At 48.4% G+C, this 17,484-nt stretch overlaps 1 protein-coding gene across 3 annotated transcripts in view; it reads left to right on the plus strand.

Moving 5' to 3' along the window:
* The window catches only part of TMEM132B (transmembrane protein 132B), a 383,413-nt gene extending 366,490 nt beyond the window's left edge, over positions 1-16,923 (plus strand). For all 3 annotated transcript variants that reach the window (XM_067014888.1, XM_067014887.1, XM_067014886.1), the window contains 4 exons: positions 822-1,027; positions 4,979-5,249; positions 6,351-6,542; positions 7,991-16,923. In XM_067014888.1, the coding sequence (XP_066870989.1) occupies positions 822-1,027; positions 4,979-5,249; positions 6,351-6,542; positions 7,991-9,139 (1,818 nt within the window). In that variant the 3' untranslated portion in view covers positions 9,140-16,923. The remainder of the gene's footprint in view (positions 1-821; positions 1,028-4,978; positions 5,250-6,350; positions 6,543-7,990) is intronic.
* The last annotated feature ends 561 nt before the right edge of the window (positions 16,924-17,484 follow it).

Here is a 17,484-nt window from a genome sequence, read left to right on the forward strand (position 1 = left end):
GAGTGTTGGTTTTGTCTCTTCTGCACCTAACATGACCTTTGCTCCCTCCCCCTCCCCACTCAGATACATATGTAACAGACGTTCATTCTCCTGATGGTCCAGGAGAGAGAGGCATCAGCATTTTCCTTGCTTACGGGGAAGATGTGAAGTGAAATGGGGGCTTACGTTGTCTAACGGCCAACCCGCGAGTGCATGCATGCTAAAGGGTGCCTCCACGTGCTGAGCCAGAAGTCTGTAACGCAATGCCGCGTCCTCACCTCCATCCTGCAAAATTAGAGTGTAATGGGGCAAAAATAATTATAGCCACATTTCCAGTGCATCCCATGAGTATTTTCCTGCAAGGTTTTTAATCTAGTACAAAGCTCTCTTGGTTTTTCAGGGGAAAAAAAATCCCCTTTATGGCTCGACCGAAGTGTTGTTTTAGTAACATACAGTTACCTTTTTAAGCATCTCCAGATACGTGCAAGAGTGAAATGTGTTGCAAGTGGGGTTTGATTAGTGGTGTTTTGAGTACATAAAGGAGGTGAGGTAAAGGGAAAACACACACACACAAAAGGCAACAAAGGTTATGGAGCTCCATTAAATTCTGTTTATGATTTTACTTGTCAGTAGTTCGTAATACAAAAAGGTTTTCCTGGAGTCTGTTTATCAGCATTGGTCCCTAATTAGTGCCTACAAATTACCTTTTGTTCAAGTCATGTTCTCCTGGTTGTCTTGGGTCTCGTAAATCAGAGCTGTTGCAGTTCATGAACTTTCTCTGTCAGGTTTTGCACGTGCTTTTTCCTGCTGATGCATCTGGAGATTCTATCCCCTCCCCCAAGGTCTCCAACGGCTGCGATTCGATTTTTGCGAATGGGAAGGAGATGAAAAGCAAAGTGGACACGATCGTGAACTTCACCCACCAGCACTTCACCTCCCAGTTAGAGGTCACCGTCTGGGCTCCCAGACTCCCTCTGCAGGTTGAGATCTCAGATACGGAGCTGAGCCAGATCAAAGGGTGGAGGATCCCAGTGGCTTCCAACCGAAGGTGAGGAACCAAGGGGGTGGGGGAATGAAGTTCATTGAGGACTGTGGTTCTGAGGTTCCTGGGGCTCAGATCTGAGGCAAACGTCCTCAGGGGCGCAGGCCCTAGAGAAGTGTGTAATAGTGGGATCGGAGTTCAGCTGGATCTGACTTGGGTACTTACTTTGACAGGAGGCGATTATAATACGGATAATAATCATCTCTACCTCGTAGTAGAATAGTTACTAGGATTCAGTAAAACGATGCAATGCATAAGAAGCACCTAGCACTAGGCCTGGCATTTAAGGGAATAGCTCTTTTTCTATTCCCTACTTTCCTGTCCTTCTTTCCTAACTTCCCTCAGTTTCCTGCTTATATGTCAGCCGTCCTCTGTGGAGCACAGTACAACGGTTAAGTTGTGGGCTCTGGAATAAGGCCACTGAGCTTCACCCTGGCTTTCTCACGTATAGCTGTGTGACCTTGGACAAGTCATTTAACCTCTCTCTTCCTGTTTCTTCATCTATAAATTGGAGATGACAGTAGAGTTACTGAATAGAGTTATCCCAAGAATTCAGTGAAAGGATACATCCTGCAGTAGATAGAATTCTAAAGATAACATCCCTTCAAGAGTCCCATCTCCTGGTTATTCAATCAAGCACAAATCTGGGACTGCTGTGAAAGGATTTTACAGATGTAATTAAAATTCTAAATCCGTTAATCTTAAAATATGGAGATTATCCAGGTGGGCCTGACCCATCAGTTGAGCCCTTTGAAAGCAGAAAGTTTTCTCTAGCTGGTAAATGGTACCATACAGTATGAAACCTTTAAGAGTGGACATGTTTCTACTCAGCATAATTCCCTTGAGATCCACCTCAGTCGTTGCAAGTTTCCATAATTCATTTATGTATTTTTCTGAGTGTATCCCCTGGTAGGGAATATCACAGTTTGCTTAATCATGCATCCACGGAAGGACACGTGTTTTTTCCAGTGTGGGGCTATTTTAGATAGAGATGCTATGGCAGAAGTTTGACATACAAGCTTTTGTATGAACGTAGATTTTCATTTTTCTGGGGAAGATGCCCGAGAGGGGAATTGTTGGGTTGTATGTTAAGGGCATATCTAGTTTTAAAGGAAACTGCCAAACTGTTTTCCAGAGAGGCTGCTCCATTTTTCGTTCCCACCACCAGTGTGTTAAGTCATCCAGTTACACATCCACATCCTTACCAGTGCTTCAGAAGGTTATCTGCAGTGTGGTACCATTTGTGATGATATAGGAAAGAGAAGGCAGATGAGTGGTTGCCGTGAGTCAGAGATGGTGTAGAGGTGTAAGACAGTACACAGGACACCCCTGTGGTGATGGATGGACCAGTCCTGTATCTCGGTTCTGGTGATGGTTACACGAATCTGCGTGTGATAAAAATCACATAGAACTACATATACACACAGACAAATGGGTGGGTATTCATTTAACCTGTCGAAATCTGAATAAGCTCTGTGGTTTGTACCAATGTCAATTTGCTGGTCTGGTATTGTACCACAGGTATGCAAGACGTTAAATCTGGGGGGGCTGGGTAAAGAGTGGACAGGGCCCCCCTGTATGATTTTTTAAACTTTTAATGAATTTGAAATGACCTCGAAATTTAAAAGTTTTTTTTAACACAACAGAATGCAATCGTTTTATTAATATGGTATTTCTAAAACTTCATTTATTCACTCACCACTTTTATGAGACTGCAACTTTTGAGTACCACCTAGGATATACTTACTCCTATTCTTTTTTCAGTTTTATCTATTTATTTAAGAGAGACTCCACATCACTATCAAAAATAGCCAAGTAGTAAAAATTAATGCAAAGAAAATAAAATATTGTTATTAAATTCCGAGTAGATACAGTTGTTTGTCTGAATTTGTCTTTATGAGCTGGGAGAGACTGGAAGGTATCAGAGAGCCCTTAAAGATCGCCTGGCCCCAAACAGAGACGTTCCCTGTGATATAATCAGGAGGATTGAAAAATAAAATGAAAATAACCTTTCTGTGTGTCAGTCAGTGTTTTTAGTGCCACCTAAAATCATCTCACTTAACAGCAAGGATGCTTACCCCTCACTTTGGGAAACTCAGATTGCTAGGTGCTGGTGACATTTTTTTCCTGTAACTAATAATCTAAACTCAAATTAATTTTTCCATTTTAAAGAGTGTTGAGAAAAAAAATAATCTCATTTCTTTTCCCAGTCAAGTCTGAATTAAACTCAGTGTAAGCAACCTCCCCCGAGTATGATAATTTACTGTATATGCATCACTAAGAGAAGATGGTAGGACCTGTGGAAGCTAGTTTTACTTTTCTCACCTTGAGGGTTAACCTTTCAGGGAGGTGGAATGACATCGTGTTAAGAAAGTGGATTTCAGAAGTGACATGGTTGGTGCTTGTCCCAAACTGCTAATCACGAGCTCTCTGGGCCTCACATTAACTGCTCTGAGCCTTGGTTTCTTCATGTGGAAACAGTAGCATATGCTTCAGGGCTGTCGTGAAGAGAATCGAAGTCCGTTATAAAAAGGGAGAGAAAGGGACTTCTCTGGTGGTCCGGTGGTTAGGGCTCTGCGCTTTCACTGCCGAGGGCCCGGGTTCGATCCCTGGTCGGGGAACTGAGCTCCCACAGGCTGTGTGGTGCAGCCAAAAAAAATTTTTTTTTAATTTTTAGAAAAAGGGAGAGGACACCAGTAGGAGGACAGCGGGCAGGCCTGGACTCGGCGTCGAGGGGACCGGTTGTGTGGCTGTGACCCCGTTGCCCCTTCTGTCGGTGCCTGGGTTTCCTCACCGGCGAGATCCGCTCCTAGAACACCCTGTTCCTCGGGGCCTGTGCCGATGACGTGGGTCACGTGTGTGGCTGGCAGGTGGCACGTGGCCCGTTCACGTCGGCTCTTTACAGGAGCGCGCAGGGCAGGACCCGGCACGTGATAGGTGGAACCCAGCGCGTATAAGTCTCTGCCCCTTTCTCCCCTGACCCAAGACCCATCCACCGAGGGCCGCAGACCAGTCAGCAGCCATCAAACCAGGTCCTTTCATAAAGGACACGGGGCAGCTGTATCTCGAGGAGAAGGTTCTAGAACGGCCGAGCCAGAGAGGGTTTCTCAGGGCGGGTGTGGGCGGGCGAGTAGGGGGACAGGAGGAAGCGGGAGAAGCCAGGACGCAGGTGCCAGACGAGGTTCAGTAGTTTCAACAGCTCTGCGGGTCGGCGGCCGCTCAGATGAGGGCGGATGGGTGGTGGGAGGCTTTTACCCTGATCGCCTTTAGGGCCCGGAGCTCAGAGGAAGCCGCTTCTGTAGAGACGGGAGGGCCTCATCCAGGGAAGGGGCCGGATGTGGGCGCCGCCCCCAGGTGTGGTCGCACCTGGCCTACATCTCCTCAAGCTCACCTGCAGGGCGGTGAGGGGGGGGTCCTTCTCATCTCCACTCCCAGGGTGAGGTGCCCATGTGGGAGTGACTGATGGCTCAAGGCCGATAAAGGGAGGTGGATGCAGGCTCCACGCGGCTCTTCTGACCCCAGACCCCCCCCCCCTACACCGCCGTTCCCTCCTCCAGCTCCAGTTCACCCCCGCAAGGGGGATCGTGATGAAGTTGCAGGCTTCCGGAACACGGGACAGAGATGCAGCCTCTGGCCGTGTGGGGCTGGGCCCCCCTGGCGCTGGGCGGGCGCGGCGGGGGCCGAGCTGGGCTTCTGCGCTCCGAGCACGTGGCCGTACGCGTGGCGCTCGGCGACCCCCGGACGGCGCCCCGGGGAACGGACGTCGGAGCAGAGACGGCGGGTGACCCGGTGGTGAGCAGGTCTGGCGGGCAGAAGATGCAGCTCGCGCCAAGCAGAGCAGAGTCACGGGGAGTCGGGACAGAGGGCTACGCGAGACACCTCTGCACAGCGATGACGTTTGCTCTGCCGTGTGTGTGTGTGTGTGTGTGTGTGTGTGTGTGTGTGTCCCCGTCCCAGGCCCACCAGAGACAGCGAGGACGAGGAGGACGAGGAGAAGAAGGGCAGAGGCTGCTCCCTGCAGCACCAGCACGCCGTCGTGCGCGTCCTCACCCAGTTCGTGGCAGAGTCACCGCGCTCGGCTCAGCTGAGCTACTTGCTGGGCCCCGACTGGCAGTTTGACGTCACTGACCTTGTGGCGGACTTCATGAAGGTGGAGGAGCCGAGAATCGCCCAGTTACAGGGCGGCAGGACCCTCGTGGGCCGCGAGCCGGGCATCACCACCGTGCAGGTACAGGCACCCACCCCCGCCGCCTCCCGCGACCCCGGTCTGTACCGATGCGGGGCCAGGTAGATGCTGTCGCGCGGGGCCGTGGGCGCCCGGGTCAGAGAACCATGGGCTGTAACGGGGGCGGGGGGGGGGCGGTCGTCAATTCCAACAATCCAGACTCAAATTATATCTTGCATTTTAGAGAGAGTTGAGAAGAACATCTCATTTCTTGGACCAGAGCTGAATTAAACACACAGTCTAAGTAATCTTTCCCCCAATACGATAGTTTACTTTTCATGTATCACCGAGAGAAGAGGGTAGAACCCGTGAAAGCTAGTTTTATTTTCCCGAACTTGAGGATAGAACATTTAGCTATGTTTTACCTTAACGGTGGACGAAACATTTAAAAATAAAACGTATTGCACTAAAATTAATTTTAAAACCCTCTCCATTTTATTATGGTAATAGTAAGCCTATTTTCTAGCCAACGTTGACGGGATAATTCTGCAGAAGGAGTGCAGCATGTTTTTTTAACAACAAACTAACATGTTACTGCTCAGAGCCAGTTAAGTCAGATTTTTAGGTTTGGCCGAAGTTCATTTTTGGCAAAGCTGTACGCAACATTGTATTTATATTACTCTTCTATTTCTGTGCAACAAGTCGCCGCTGGTCTCCCAACTTGAAGCGCCGCTAATTTATCAACTCAGAGTTCTGAGGCTTGGGAGTCCAGGTGAGCCTGGAGAGCCAAGCCAAGTGAGCCACAAGGCCGTGGCCAAGGTGTGGGCCAGGCTGGGCTTACGTGCGGCTCCGGAGAAGGGTTTGCTTCCCAGCTCAGGCTGCTGGCAGAATATGCGGTTCCTCGTAGCGTAGGCTTCAGGACTCTGTTCCCTTGTGGACTGTCCGCCAGGGGTCATTCTCCGCTCCTAGAGGTCACCTGCATTCCTTCCCATGGGGCCTCTCCATGCGTAATTGAACAGGGGCACACAGCGCTCACACGCACGGTTTCCACACGTGCCCTCATGTCGGGGAAACTGGGAGAACACGGTGGTGGGAACACACAGCAGTTAAGGAGTTCCGAATGGTGTGAGGGGCGGAGACTGAGGTGTCTCGCTGGCCCTGCAGGTCCTGTCGCCCCTCTCTGACTCCATCCTGGCTGAGAAGACGGTGACCGTCCTGGATGACCGTGTCACCATCGTGGACCTGGGCGTGCAGCTGGTGGCCGGCTTGTCTCTTTCCCTGCAGCCTCACAGGTCGGACAAAAGAGCCATCATTTCAACGGCAGCTGCCCGAGATGTTCTTCAAGCCCCGCAGCAAGTAAGAGTCCAGAGTCCTTTCGTCCCTGGCCAGTTGAGACCGCTTCTCTCTCTCTGTCACATCCTGCAAAGGAGATCCGTAGAGAGAGCACGCATAGCTGGGACTGGTGACTCTTGAAGCTTCTTCCTGCTTCTTATCCAGTCTGTCCTGTCTCTGAGAAAAGTACTCAGCGGCTTAGATACGTTTTCCTCGTATGTGCTTCTAATCCACCAACCACGTGCCCACATGCTCCTTGCTTTAGAGCAGCCTTTTCTGTTTTAGGCGCAGTCCGGTGCTAGATCGTGAGCAAAGGCTCACACGTTTTCCCTTTTGCCAAAGCAGGTGCCTTCTGAGGCAGTAAGTCAGTCCCCTACCCACGAACGAGTTCCGTGCCGAGAGTGCGTTCGTAAGTCCAACAAACTTAGCCTGCGTACCCAGCTAACACAATCAGCCATATAGTGCTGTACCGTAGTAGGCTTATAATACTTTTCACACGGATACTACATAAAAAACAAACACAAAAAAATAAGATTTTTAATCTTACAGTACAGGACCTTGAAAAGTACAGTGGTACCGTGCAGCAGCTGACATCCAGGGGCTGGCATCGAGTGAAGAGGCGAGAAGAGTTACTGACTGGAGCAGGAGAGGGGGGGGAGATGGTAGGGTGCGACTGCACTCCATACGGTCCTGTACAGTAAAGGACACAAAAGCACAGCCGCGTGTAGAGGGTGCAGGCACGTGACCATGTACGCCGGGCACGTGAACTAGTTTACGTGATTGGACATGGGAACGCACGTTCGCATCTTGGAAAGTTCACCACTTGACGTTTCGTGTGTAGGGGAGTTACTGTACTCAGAAATTCCATTTCAGCTACTTGAACAAGCGTGGCTAATAGGCACCCAGTCACCGCTGCTGACAGCTATTGCATTGCCAACTCTCAAACGCTCCCCCATCTTTAAACTTCGACGTGTCCTTGATAAAGATCCCAGGGCACTGCGCCTTTCAAGCCGGCCGGTCTCGTAACGCATCCTTCCTTAACTGCTTCCAGCCAGTGCGTGTTTTGCTTCATCAGCAGTGGCTCCCTAATAAAGAGCGTTCAAAGGGCTGTTCTCTCGAGCCGGCGCCTGATTAGTTGCACCTGAATAGGATTCAGATAAATTGCCTGATCTTTCAAACTGTGTTTTAGAAAGGTCAAAGTCAAATCCTGTCGTCTGGCATGCCATAAATTAATATACACTTGAAGGCACACGTTGAAGCGTAGTGTTTGTTTCTCACGTCAACTATCGCTCTAGCTTAGGGCTGACGTCGAGAGCCCAGGCGGTGTCGAGAGCTCTTCACGAGGATAAAACACAGAAATCAATTTTTCTCAGATTGTATGTTTAAATAACATTACATGGGGAATCACATTTACATTTGCAGGTCTGAAGGAACCTGATTGTAACATAATGCTTTGCTTTCGTTTTTCTCAGGAAGCAATAGTCAGTTCTTGGATTCTGTTCAGTGATGGTTCGGTGACACCTCTAGACATTTACGATCCCAAGGATTTTTCAGTTACTGTCTCATCATTGGACGAAATGGTGGTGTCTGTCCAGGCAAACCTTCAGTCCAAATGGCCGCTTGTCGTTGCAGAGGGGGAAGGGCAAGGGCCCTTGATTAAACTGGAAATGATGATCAGCGAGCCCTGTCAGAAGAGCAAGAGGAAGAGCGTCCTTGCCGTGGGTAAAGGGCACGTCAAGGTCAAATTTGAAGCAGACGCCGAGGAGCGCCACGGAGGCACCAACGACGTTGAGGGCGTCAGTCGGGAGCATAACGACCACCTCAGGAGCAGCACAGAGCGCGAGGGGAGCCAGGAGAGGGCAGTGCAGCAGGGGTTCCAACACGGCGCCTCTGCCGGCCACGAGGACGGTACCAACAAAAGCACAGCCCCTCAGCCTCCCGTGGAAGGAAAGGAGAAGAAGTTGCTCAAGGGTGGCGGTCCAGACGCCTTCACAAGCTTCCCCACCCGAGGGAAGTTACCGGGACCCCATAATCCTAGTGACCTTACGGTGACCTCCAGGGGGTTAACCGACTTGGAGATCGGCATGTACGCCCTGCTCTGCGTCTTCTGCCTGGCCATCTTGGTCTTCTTAATTAACTGTGTGGCGTTTGCTTGGAAATACAGGCACAAAAGATTCGCCGTGAGTGAGCAGGGCAACATCCCCCATTCCCACGACTGGGTGTGGCTGGGGAACGACGTGGAGCTCCTGGAGAACCCGGTGGACGTGACCCTCCCGTCGGAGGAGTGCACGACCGTGATAGACAGGGGGCTGCAGTCCGAGGAGAGGAACTTCCTTCTGAATGGCGGTTCCCAGAAGACTTTCCCTAGTCAGCTGCTCAGACCTTCTGACTATGTCTACGAGAAAGACATGAAGAGCGAACCTCTGAGTTCGTCCGGCCCGAAGAGGAAGAGGGTCAAGTTTACGTCCTACACCACCATCCTCCCGGAGGACGGCGGTCCGTACACCAACTCCATCCTGTTTGACAGTGATGACAGCATCCAATGGGTCTGCCCAGATATGGGGCTGGGCGCGTCCCAGGGCTTTAGAGATTACATGGAGAGGCTGCAGGACCAGATGTAAACTCCTTTCTCATGTTCGTATTCACCTTTATGCCTTCTGCTTTTTGAGTGGTGGAGCCGTGAGTCTGATCAGCAGTGGGGTCTGAGTTAACAAAGCTTCGTCTGTGGAGGTCTGGCGGGATCCCTTTCGAAGCAGGCACCAGGGAGAGCAAAAGGCAGCTGGGTTTGAAGCCAGGATGTGCCCCCAGATGAGCTGCAAGGGGGTCCTGGAGAAATTCTAAGACCACGGTTTCGTCGGCTGCCTGGTACTAGCTCAGTTCAAGCATAATAAACCAGACCCCACAGACATTGTTAATCATCTCGTGGCAAAACGGCCGTGTGGAATTAGAAAAGACTTGGGTTTGATTTTTCTACTCCTAGACCTTTTAAAGCACAGTGGACATTTCTTGCCCTTGGCCTGAGATCGGACATACGTGAAAGAGGCTGAATGTAGCCACCTATATTTGTTACGAGCGCTGCTCATTATTTTTATACATCTTTGCACCTGCACCTGGTTCCTTTGACCTCTGCAATTCTTTCTGAAACATGAAGATGAGCAATTTCATGCTTTTCTCTGAAATCTGTTTGATTTACATATGAATTTTAGTCCCTGTTGTTGCCACATCCTGTTTTTTCCCGGGTGTCTGTGCAGGATTTCAGGGTCTTTCCAGTTTTCCTCACCATCTCCCTTAGGGGCAAATGTCTAAGAAGCTTAGCCTCGTGCCGTCTTTCTTTCTTTTTGGTGTTGAACTTTCTTGTATCAGACGGGGGACGTGGGATTTTACTTAAAATATTAATATACTGTAAGGGAGGGCCATCTTCTTTACAGTTTTCTACATGAAGCTCAAAAACTTTGGAGGAAAGTTGGGAACAGTGAGCCTTTGCTTTTATCTTCTGCTTGCGGGAGTCATGAGGACCTCTTTGCTGGGGTGCGTTTCTGAGGACCAAAAAAAAAGCCCTCAAAATAGTTGTATTTATACTAATGCTTTGTGGCCAGCACCATTGGTTATCCAAACTGAAATCAAGATCTAGAAATGATACGCAGAGAAAGGAAATTGCATAGGAGTATCTTCAGATTACACCTTCTCTTTTACCAGAACAAAACTTTCTCAAAACAGTAGATGAAATGATGTTTCAACTTAGCAAAATATGTAGAAATCTACCCATTCAGTGATTTCCACCCACCTCCAAAACAAACAAACAAACCCCAAAACATATATCTATCCTCAGTCATGACTCTGGCAGAGATAAAAACCTATACAGGGTGTCCATTAATGGAGAACAGCAGTGGGTTTAGCCCCCAAATTCATAAAATAAATGACTCTTGCAGAAGCTTGAGAAGAAATTGAGATGAAAAACCATAGCTGTTGGGAAATCGAAGTGGCAAGAGAGAGAGAAAAAAAAATCATGATTCCTGCATAATTTTTAAATAAACAATGTTTTTCAAAGAACAGCATGCCTGGTCTCAAGCAAAGCAGGAAGTTCAGACTAGGAAACTCTGAAAACCTTCTGTTCAGATGCGCAATAGCTGGAAAAGCAGACGCTGGGTGCGTATATGCCTTATTCTGAGCTTTCCTGAGCCACTTGCATCTTTGAGAGGTAGAGTTTTAAAGGCCCAAACAGTCAAGGACCTGCAGGAGGTGTTGAAACAGTGTCTTGAAATCCTGGTGGCTGCCTGGCCGGGCCGTTCAAAGGGGTGTGCTTCCGTGGCTCTCTTCTGGGGTTCCGTGGACGGCAGCGTGACGGCCAGCCTTCTCCAACCCTGACGAGGCAGACACAGAATTCTCCCTGTGTCTCTTGCCCACAGGACCACAACCCGTTGGTAAAGTGCACCTGAGTTACCAGTGATAACGCTACCTGACCTCAGAGGCTGGTGTTCAGTTGCTCTTGTGTTTAAAATGGGGGTTGGGAGCTCAAGCTGGTGAGGTTCCCCAGATCCTCCAGTGTGATTGGGCAATGAAGCCACGAGACCCAGGCCTCGGCTTCCAGAGGAGTTTGCAAAGAGGTGGCTGACACCTTGTAGGAAGAGCGCCTCTGGTGGCCAGAGGAAAGCTGCCTCCGCTTTTCAAAGGGCTTGGCAGGGAGGTAGCTCAAGACCAACTGTGTAGGGCTGGAGAGGGAGTCACGCACTCGCCGAAACGTAGCTGTCCCACGTGAGCCCTGCTCCTCCTATCAGATGTTTTCCATTTTCTCTCCCTTTGGGTCTTGGACATTCCAGACACAGTGGGGATGTCATGTCTGAAACTGAGGACCGTCAACTGATGCAGAGGGGCTGGGTCTCTCGCACACACACGGCAGAGGCTGCCTCGCACTGGTAACGTGAGGCTTCCCGTGGGTATCATGCGGGAGGGGACAAAGGAAGTGACTGTTGTCTTGGGGGGCCTTCCTAAGGGGCACACAAAGTAGAGCATCTCCTGTGGTCCGAGTGCTTGACGGGACACAGGAAGCAAACTGGGGAGAATTAGGAAGAGCCAGGCTTTCTCTGCGGAGCCGGGAACTGACCGTTCTCCTGAAGACGCCTCCCTTGGGTAAGCTGACGTCACCCAGAGCGATGCAGGCTGCATAAACCACCTTTGCTGGTTTCTGCTGAGACTCGGTCAGTTCAAAATGAAAATCAAATGGAAGGTTTCAGCGCAGAGGCCCCTTTTAGCGTACCACACACACTCCCATATATGCACACGTACATACGTATTATACCCACGTGTGTGTGTGAATAGTGAAGAATCAGAAATTCAGTTTTTTTGTGGGAATCGACACTGTCAGTTGTTCTCAGACTTGGTGTGATCACTGTTCAGCTTAACAGAATGTCACTGAAGTTCTTTCTGCTCTACATATTCCCTGCTGACTAGAAACTATGGGTTATATCGGTTTGTTTTCCAACTAGTCAATTTAAAACAAATAGGAACTATACCTCCAAAATATTTCAGCTCAAATGGGGGGGGGGCATGGGACTTCCCTGGTGACACAGTGGTTAAGAATCCACCTGCCAGTGTGGGGGACGCGGGTTCGATCCCTGGTCCTGGAAGATCCCACATGCCGCAGAGCAACTAAGCCCGTGCGCCACAACTACTGAGCCTGCGTGCCACAACTACTGAAGCCCATGCGCCACAACTACTGAAGCCCGCGTGCCTAGAGCCCGTGCTCCGCAGCAAGAGAAGCCACCGCAATAAGAAGCCCACACACCGCAACGAAGAGCAGCCCCCGTTCGCTGGAGAAACTGGAGAAAGCCTGCGCGCAACACTGAAGACCCAATGCAGCCAAAAAATAAATTAAATAAATAAATTAAATGGGGGGAATGACGTAAATTGCTAAGCCTTGAAATATGGTTCACTGGGGGCCATGCATTTGCCTGGATTTCCCAGGTTCTTAGGGCTGAGATATCCAAAGGATAGTTGTCAGTAACCTGAAAGAAACAATGTCAATAGAGTCCCTTCCTCTCCCGTGAGAATGGGATGTTTAGACTCCCCTTGAGTCAGACACCAGCAGCCTCTAGAGGGGACAGCAGGCCGCGAGCTCCGTGAGTCACACAGAGGGCAATTCAGATGCCCCATGAGGACCAGGTGACCTGCACCCGTGGAGGACGTGAGACCACTGTCTCCAGGGGCCAGACAGGCTGCTTTGCAGGCCAGCGTACAGCTATCAAGGAGCAGCTGGCACGCAGAAGTCCTGCAGTTAAACCTACAGTGTTGCATTTGCAAGAAAGAAAGAAGAAAAGACACTGGAAGTTTCCCCCGGAAACTTCCCCCAAAGGACACACTGGCTAGCAGACCTCAGAATACTCTGTGTGAACCGAAAGGGAGTAATTGACTTCCTGGCTGTCTTCTTTTGCACGCTGGTCAGGCCGAGTTCCCAGACTATAATCATCCTTAAACCACAGGCAGAGAGTTTTCATTTATAAAAATTAATGCAGGGAGAAAATGGATTAATTTTCGTCCCTTTGCTACATCTGTAGTTGAAGTGCTTTGTACCTGGATAATTTTAAGTCTTGGGAAGTCTGCCCTTGTGCGCGTTCATCAGCTTTCTTGCCTCAGCGTTTTAGAGGGGTGTCTCCCCAGTGTTGGGATGCGGACCAGAGTAAAGTGTCTGAGAAGATCCTTCATTCCAGCTCCACTGGCCACAGAGGGTGGTTTCATCTGACTCTTTCCTTCACTGTTGACACCAACGTCTCTCTACTCTCGTCAACTCAAAAATGGCCTCAATTCTCCGTTCTTGTCTCTGTAAATGACACGATAGACGGTTTATAAACCCAGCGACCATCTCCTCCCTCAAAATGATATTACGTGTAATGTATTGCGTGTCACCTGTTGTGTAAAGGAACAGTATGGGTGGTGGAAGAGTTCTGCTAAAATACGGATAGCGGATATTTTCGTATGTAATATAGGCAATATACTGAAACACTGAAAGGTGTGTCGGAATAAATACATTTTAACATAAAAGCATGCAAAGCTATAGCTTTTAAATGTACAGACAGCCCGCTCAGAAATATCTAAATTGATTACGGGAAAACATCAGAACCTGACGTCGTGAAATGCACTGAATTAAAGATGCAGCCTTTAGAGAGCGTGACTTCTGTTGCGATGGTTGATGGAATCTGCCAGAACATTTTGATCTTACTCTTCCTTCCTTTTGGATTTTTTTTTCCTTTTCCTTTTATTTTTATTTTTTTCCTGGAAATATCTCAGAAATAAAGTGACATCATTTTCTAGCATAAAGGTATATACTAACCACAGGGTAATTCATCCTTTTTAACATGAAAATAAACATTTAAACATTCTCCAGTGGTTTCATTATTTTATCCACATTTTTCTCTTTTACTTGCAGCATCTCTATGATTTGACTATCTTTATATATTTTTCTTTTTAGCCAGAGATTTTAATACCTTTGACGCAGCAATAATTGGAAACCAAGAGAACATGTTGCTTGAAAGTTGCGAATAACTTTGACCTTTGAAAAAGGTAAACCTTTCATGTGTTGTCCTAGCAGACCGGGGGACACTTCTTCGCTGATGTTTCAGAAGGTGGACTCCTGATTTCCAGGTCCCTGCCCGGGGTCAAACTGTCTTGGACTCAGTGCTGACATGTTATGCCTCAGCCCTGCCGTCTTCTCCCTTTTGGTCTCTACTTACCTGTGACTCACTCGTGTGTCCATATTTGGGGCAGGGGCTTGCGGTGCTGAGGGCCCAGAATAGGTAGAGCTCTAGACACGTGAGAAAAACCCGAGAGAGTCGGGGATCCTGCTTGGAAGGCTGATGATGTCTCAGCTGAACGGTTGCCGGGTGCATTGCTGAGTCCCCACGGCTCTCTGTGGCTTGTGTGCCCTTTCCGACGCTGCCAGCGTCATTTGGGCATTTTGGCAAATGGCACTCCTTGTTATCGGGATGGAAAGGGATGTCTCTGTGGCAGTAACTTGACATGTCATAATAAATGCCCCACCCCGAGCCTGATCTTTCACTGGGCCCTCCAGACATCATATGAGGAAGTGAGTGTCAGCCTAGGAATTGGCCTTGTGAAATGCAATCTGCAGAGTGACAGGCTTCAGATGAGCCCAGATGCTCTCCCAGTTTCCACACATACCCCCATCGGCAGGATTTCTCACACTTTGGCTGATTGTTTCCCACTAACAGCCTCTCCTTCTTCTTCCTGGAATGGAGGAGGACGGAGCCACAGACCCCGAAGCCTCTCCCCAGATCTCAGCGTGCATGTGTGCAGTGTAGTAAAGTTGGCTTCTGAAAGAGAGGGAAAAAAGAAAGTTTGAAATGAGGCTTGTAAAAAAGTGAACCCTTTAGATTTAGTGCGCAAAATGCAAACACTGCATTGCAAACTTTTTGTTAATTGAAATGCTTAATGCCTGTTAGTTTCTTTATGGTTTTATACAATTCAGATCAGTTACAGAGGTCGTTTCTTTATTGGTTTATATAATGTAGATCACTTACGGAGGTTTTTTTGTTGTTTGCTTGAAACATTTTTTTAAAAACACAAAAAAGTGCAGAAGCATTCTAACCCGGTTACAGTGTTTGTAGCCTTTTCTGTGAGTCAAGATGGCAGGACATGATCACTTTCCAGGTGGGAAGTAACAATTCAAGTCTGATAGAGAAATTATGCTACCTGTCCAAGAAAGCAACCATGCCATCAACTGACAAACTGGACAATCTTCCCATTCCATGAGATGCCTTTATAATTTCTTCGGCTCTTGGTCTGTTGTTCTGATGAAACCTTTACTTTTATCCTGAGGACTGCAATCTCTTTAGGTGCTGCAGCAACTGAGGTCAGTTTATACACCTACGCTGCCCACTGGAATAAAGCACTTTACAAACAGAGGGATGGATATTGCTTTGGGATTCAGGGCCCATGTGATGTTGACTTTTCCACCCCCTAGACAACATTACTTCTCTAAGATGGCTTAAATCACTTCTGACCTGAAACTTCTTTCTTTACTTCAGTTGGTCAAAGAACATGGACAACGTTTTATTTTTCCATGATAAGGTTGGAGCTGAAATAATCTGCTCTTTTATTGTTGCCTCTTACAGGAATCTGAGTCACTGAATGAAATAACCCAAAAGGCCAGTGTAGACACTTCCCCTTTGAGATAGTTTTTTCACGTAGAGATGCTTCCTTAGACAGTGTGCCTTCCCCCCCCCTGTTGTAATCACTGTAGGATCTCCATTTAACCCATGTGTATTCACACACAGCATGCTTTATTCCCATAAATATGTTAGGCTGACAAGGGTCACACGCTGGGCAGTGTTAGGAACACCCTTCCAGGTTTTCAACGCTCTAATTGACTGTTCTGGTTGGTGGTAATGCTACTTGGTGCATCTGAAAATTTGCATCAGATCTGCTACCATACCAGTTACTCCGGGGCGAGGAATTGTTCGGTACCACCAGCTTCTGTGCCAAAAGGCGCCAGGACTGCCAGGCAGGAGGACCCAAGTGCTTCCTCTGGGCACAGACCACCACGCAAGTGATTTCCTCTTTCTGTAGTTTTCTTCCACTGGGACCCTTTTTCTGGACTTCTAGCAAGGGCATCGATTTCAAACCCAACGCGGATTCCAAGAACAAACCCATTGCCCGAACCCCATGACAGTGGATGTTCTAGGGACGTCACCGCAGGTTTAAGCAAACGCCCGAGCTATGAGAGACAGGGGCTGAGAGTGGAGAATGAAATCATAAGCAACTGATGCAAGCCAGGAGAAAAGAAGTAGCTCTGCCACTGCCTGGCACACAGTGAGTATTGTACAGCAGATCCGTGCTCTCGCAGGGAGTCGCGTGTGTCTCGCCATGGCAAACAATTTTTCCGACGCTGCTTTTCTGTAACACGTGTCTGAAGGGCAGGCTGTCTGCTGACGATTTAAATCTGTACCCCCAACCGTCAGATCCCAGCCCCAGACTCTTCTCTGGTGGATCCCACCTGGGCTGCGAAATACAGGGAGGGAGTGGCCAGGCCCACATCGCCCAGCCAGTTCTGAACTTTGGGGTGGCCTCAAGGCCCCAAACACAGTGGGAACAAATTCTGTCCGGCGTTTGAAACAAACAAAAGACAGGGTGTGATCTTCTATCTCCGTTCTTCTGAGTTGGATTCTCTTATTCCCTGGTCAACACCAGCTATTATAAACAGAGCATGCTGTTACTTCTCTATACATGCTGTGCTTCTCTATACTTTCTTGGTTGTATAATGAACCCATCTCATACTACCCATGGCTTTCAGTATGATTGATCCGTTGTATCTGTCCCACAGTATATTTAACCTATCTGTAAAGGCACTTCCAAACATTTTGAAAATGAAGAAATAAAATGTGTTGGATGATTCCTTGTCATAGTAAAACAATCAGTGGGTAAGCTCCAGGAAATTATCTCATCCTCTAATAGTTGTTCAAAGGAAGATATTAAGAAGTTTCTAGTTTCAGTGTAGGGGCAGCTGTCTTCAGGGTTTTGAGGACAGTCATTGGCTGAGACCTTGAGAATTTGAGAAAAGCCTGGTGTATTTAAGTGTGAGAACAAAATTCCACAGGAAAGAGGCTTGCTTTTGTGCCCTGGGGCAAGTACTCTGGCTAACCAGCCAGTTGAACTAACTAAGAAGGTCCCTTCCAGAAAGAGGAAGTGGTGACTTTCTGTCGTGCAGACAGGCAAACTCAGTTCTTGGAGAAAGCCAAGACAAGTCCATTTTTCCTTAAGGCTTATAAAGTTACATTTTAATGAGCAGGAAAGGTTTATTCAGATTTGTCCCTGCCAGCACAGGCGGAAATCAATTCTATTTATAAAATTGGAGTCCCAGGAAAACTAAGTGAGGCATCAGACATTCCACTTTACATTCATTGTCTTGGGATGTGCTACATGGAACTCCGGGACAACTTACACATTTCAATACATT

This window comes from Kogia breviceps, chromosome 15, assembly GCF_026419965.1.
Source record: "Kogia breviceps isolate mKogBre1 chromosome 15, mKogBre1 haplotype 1, whole genome shotgun sequence".
Classification (NCBI taxonomy): domain Eukaryota; kingdom Metazoa; phylum Chordata; class Mammalia; order Artiodactyla; family Physeteridae; genus Kogia; species Kogia breviceps.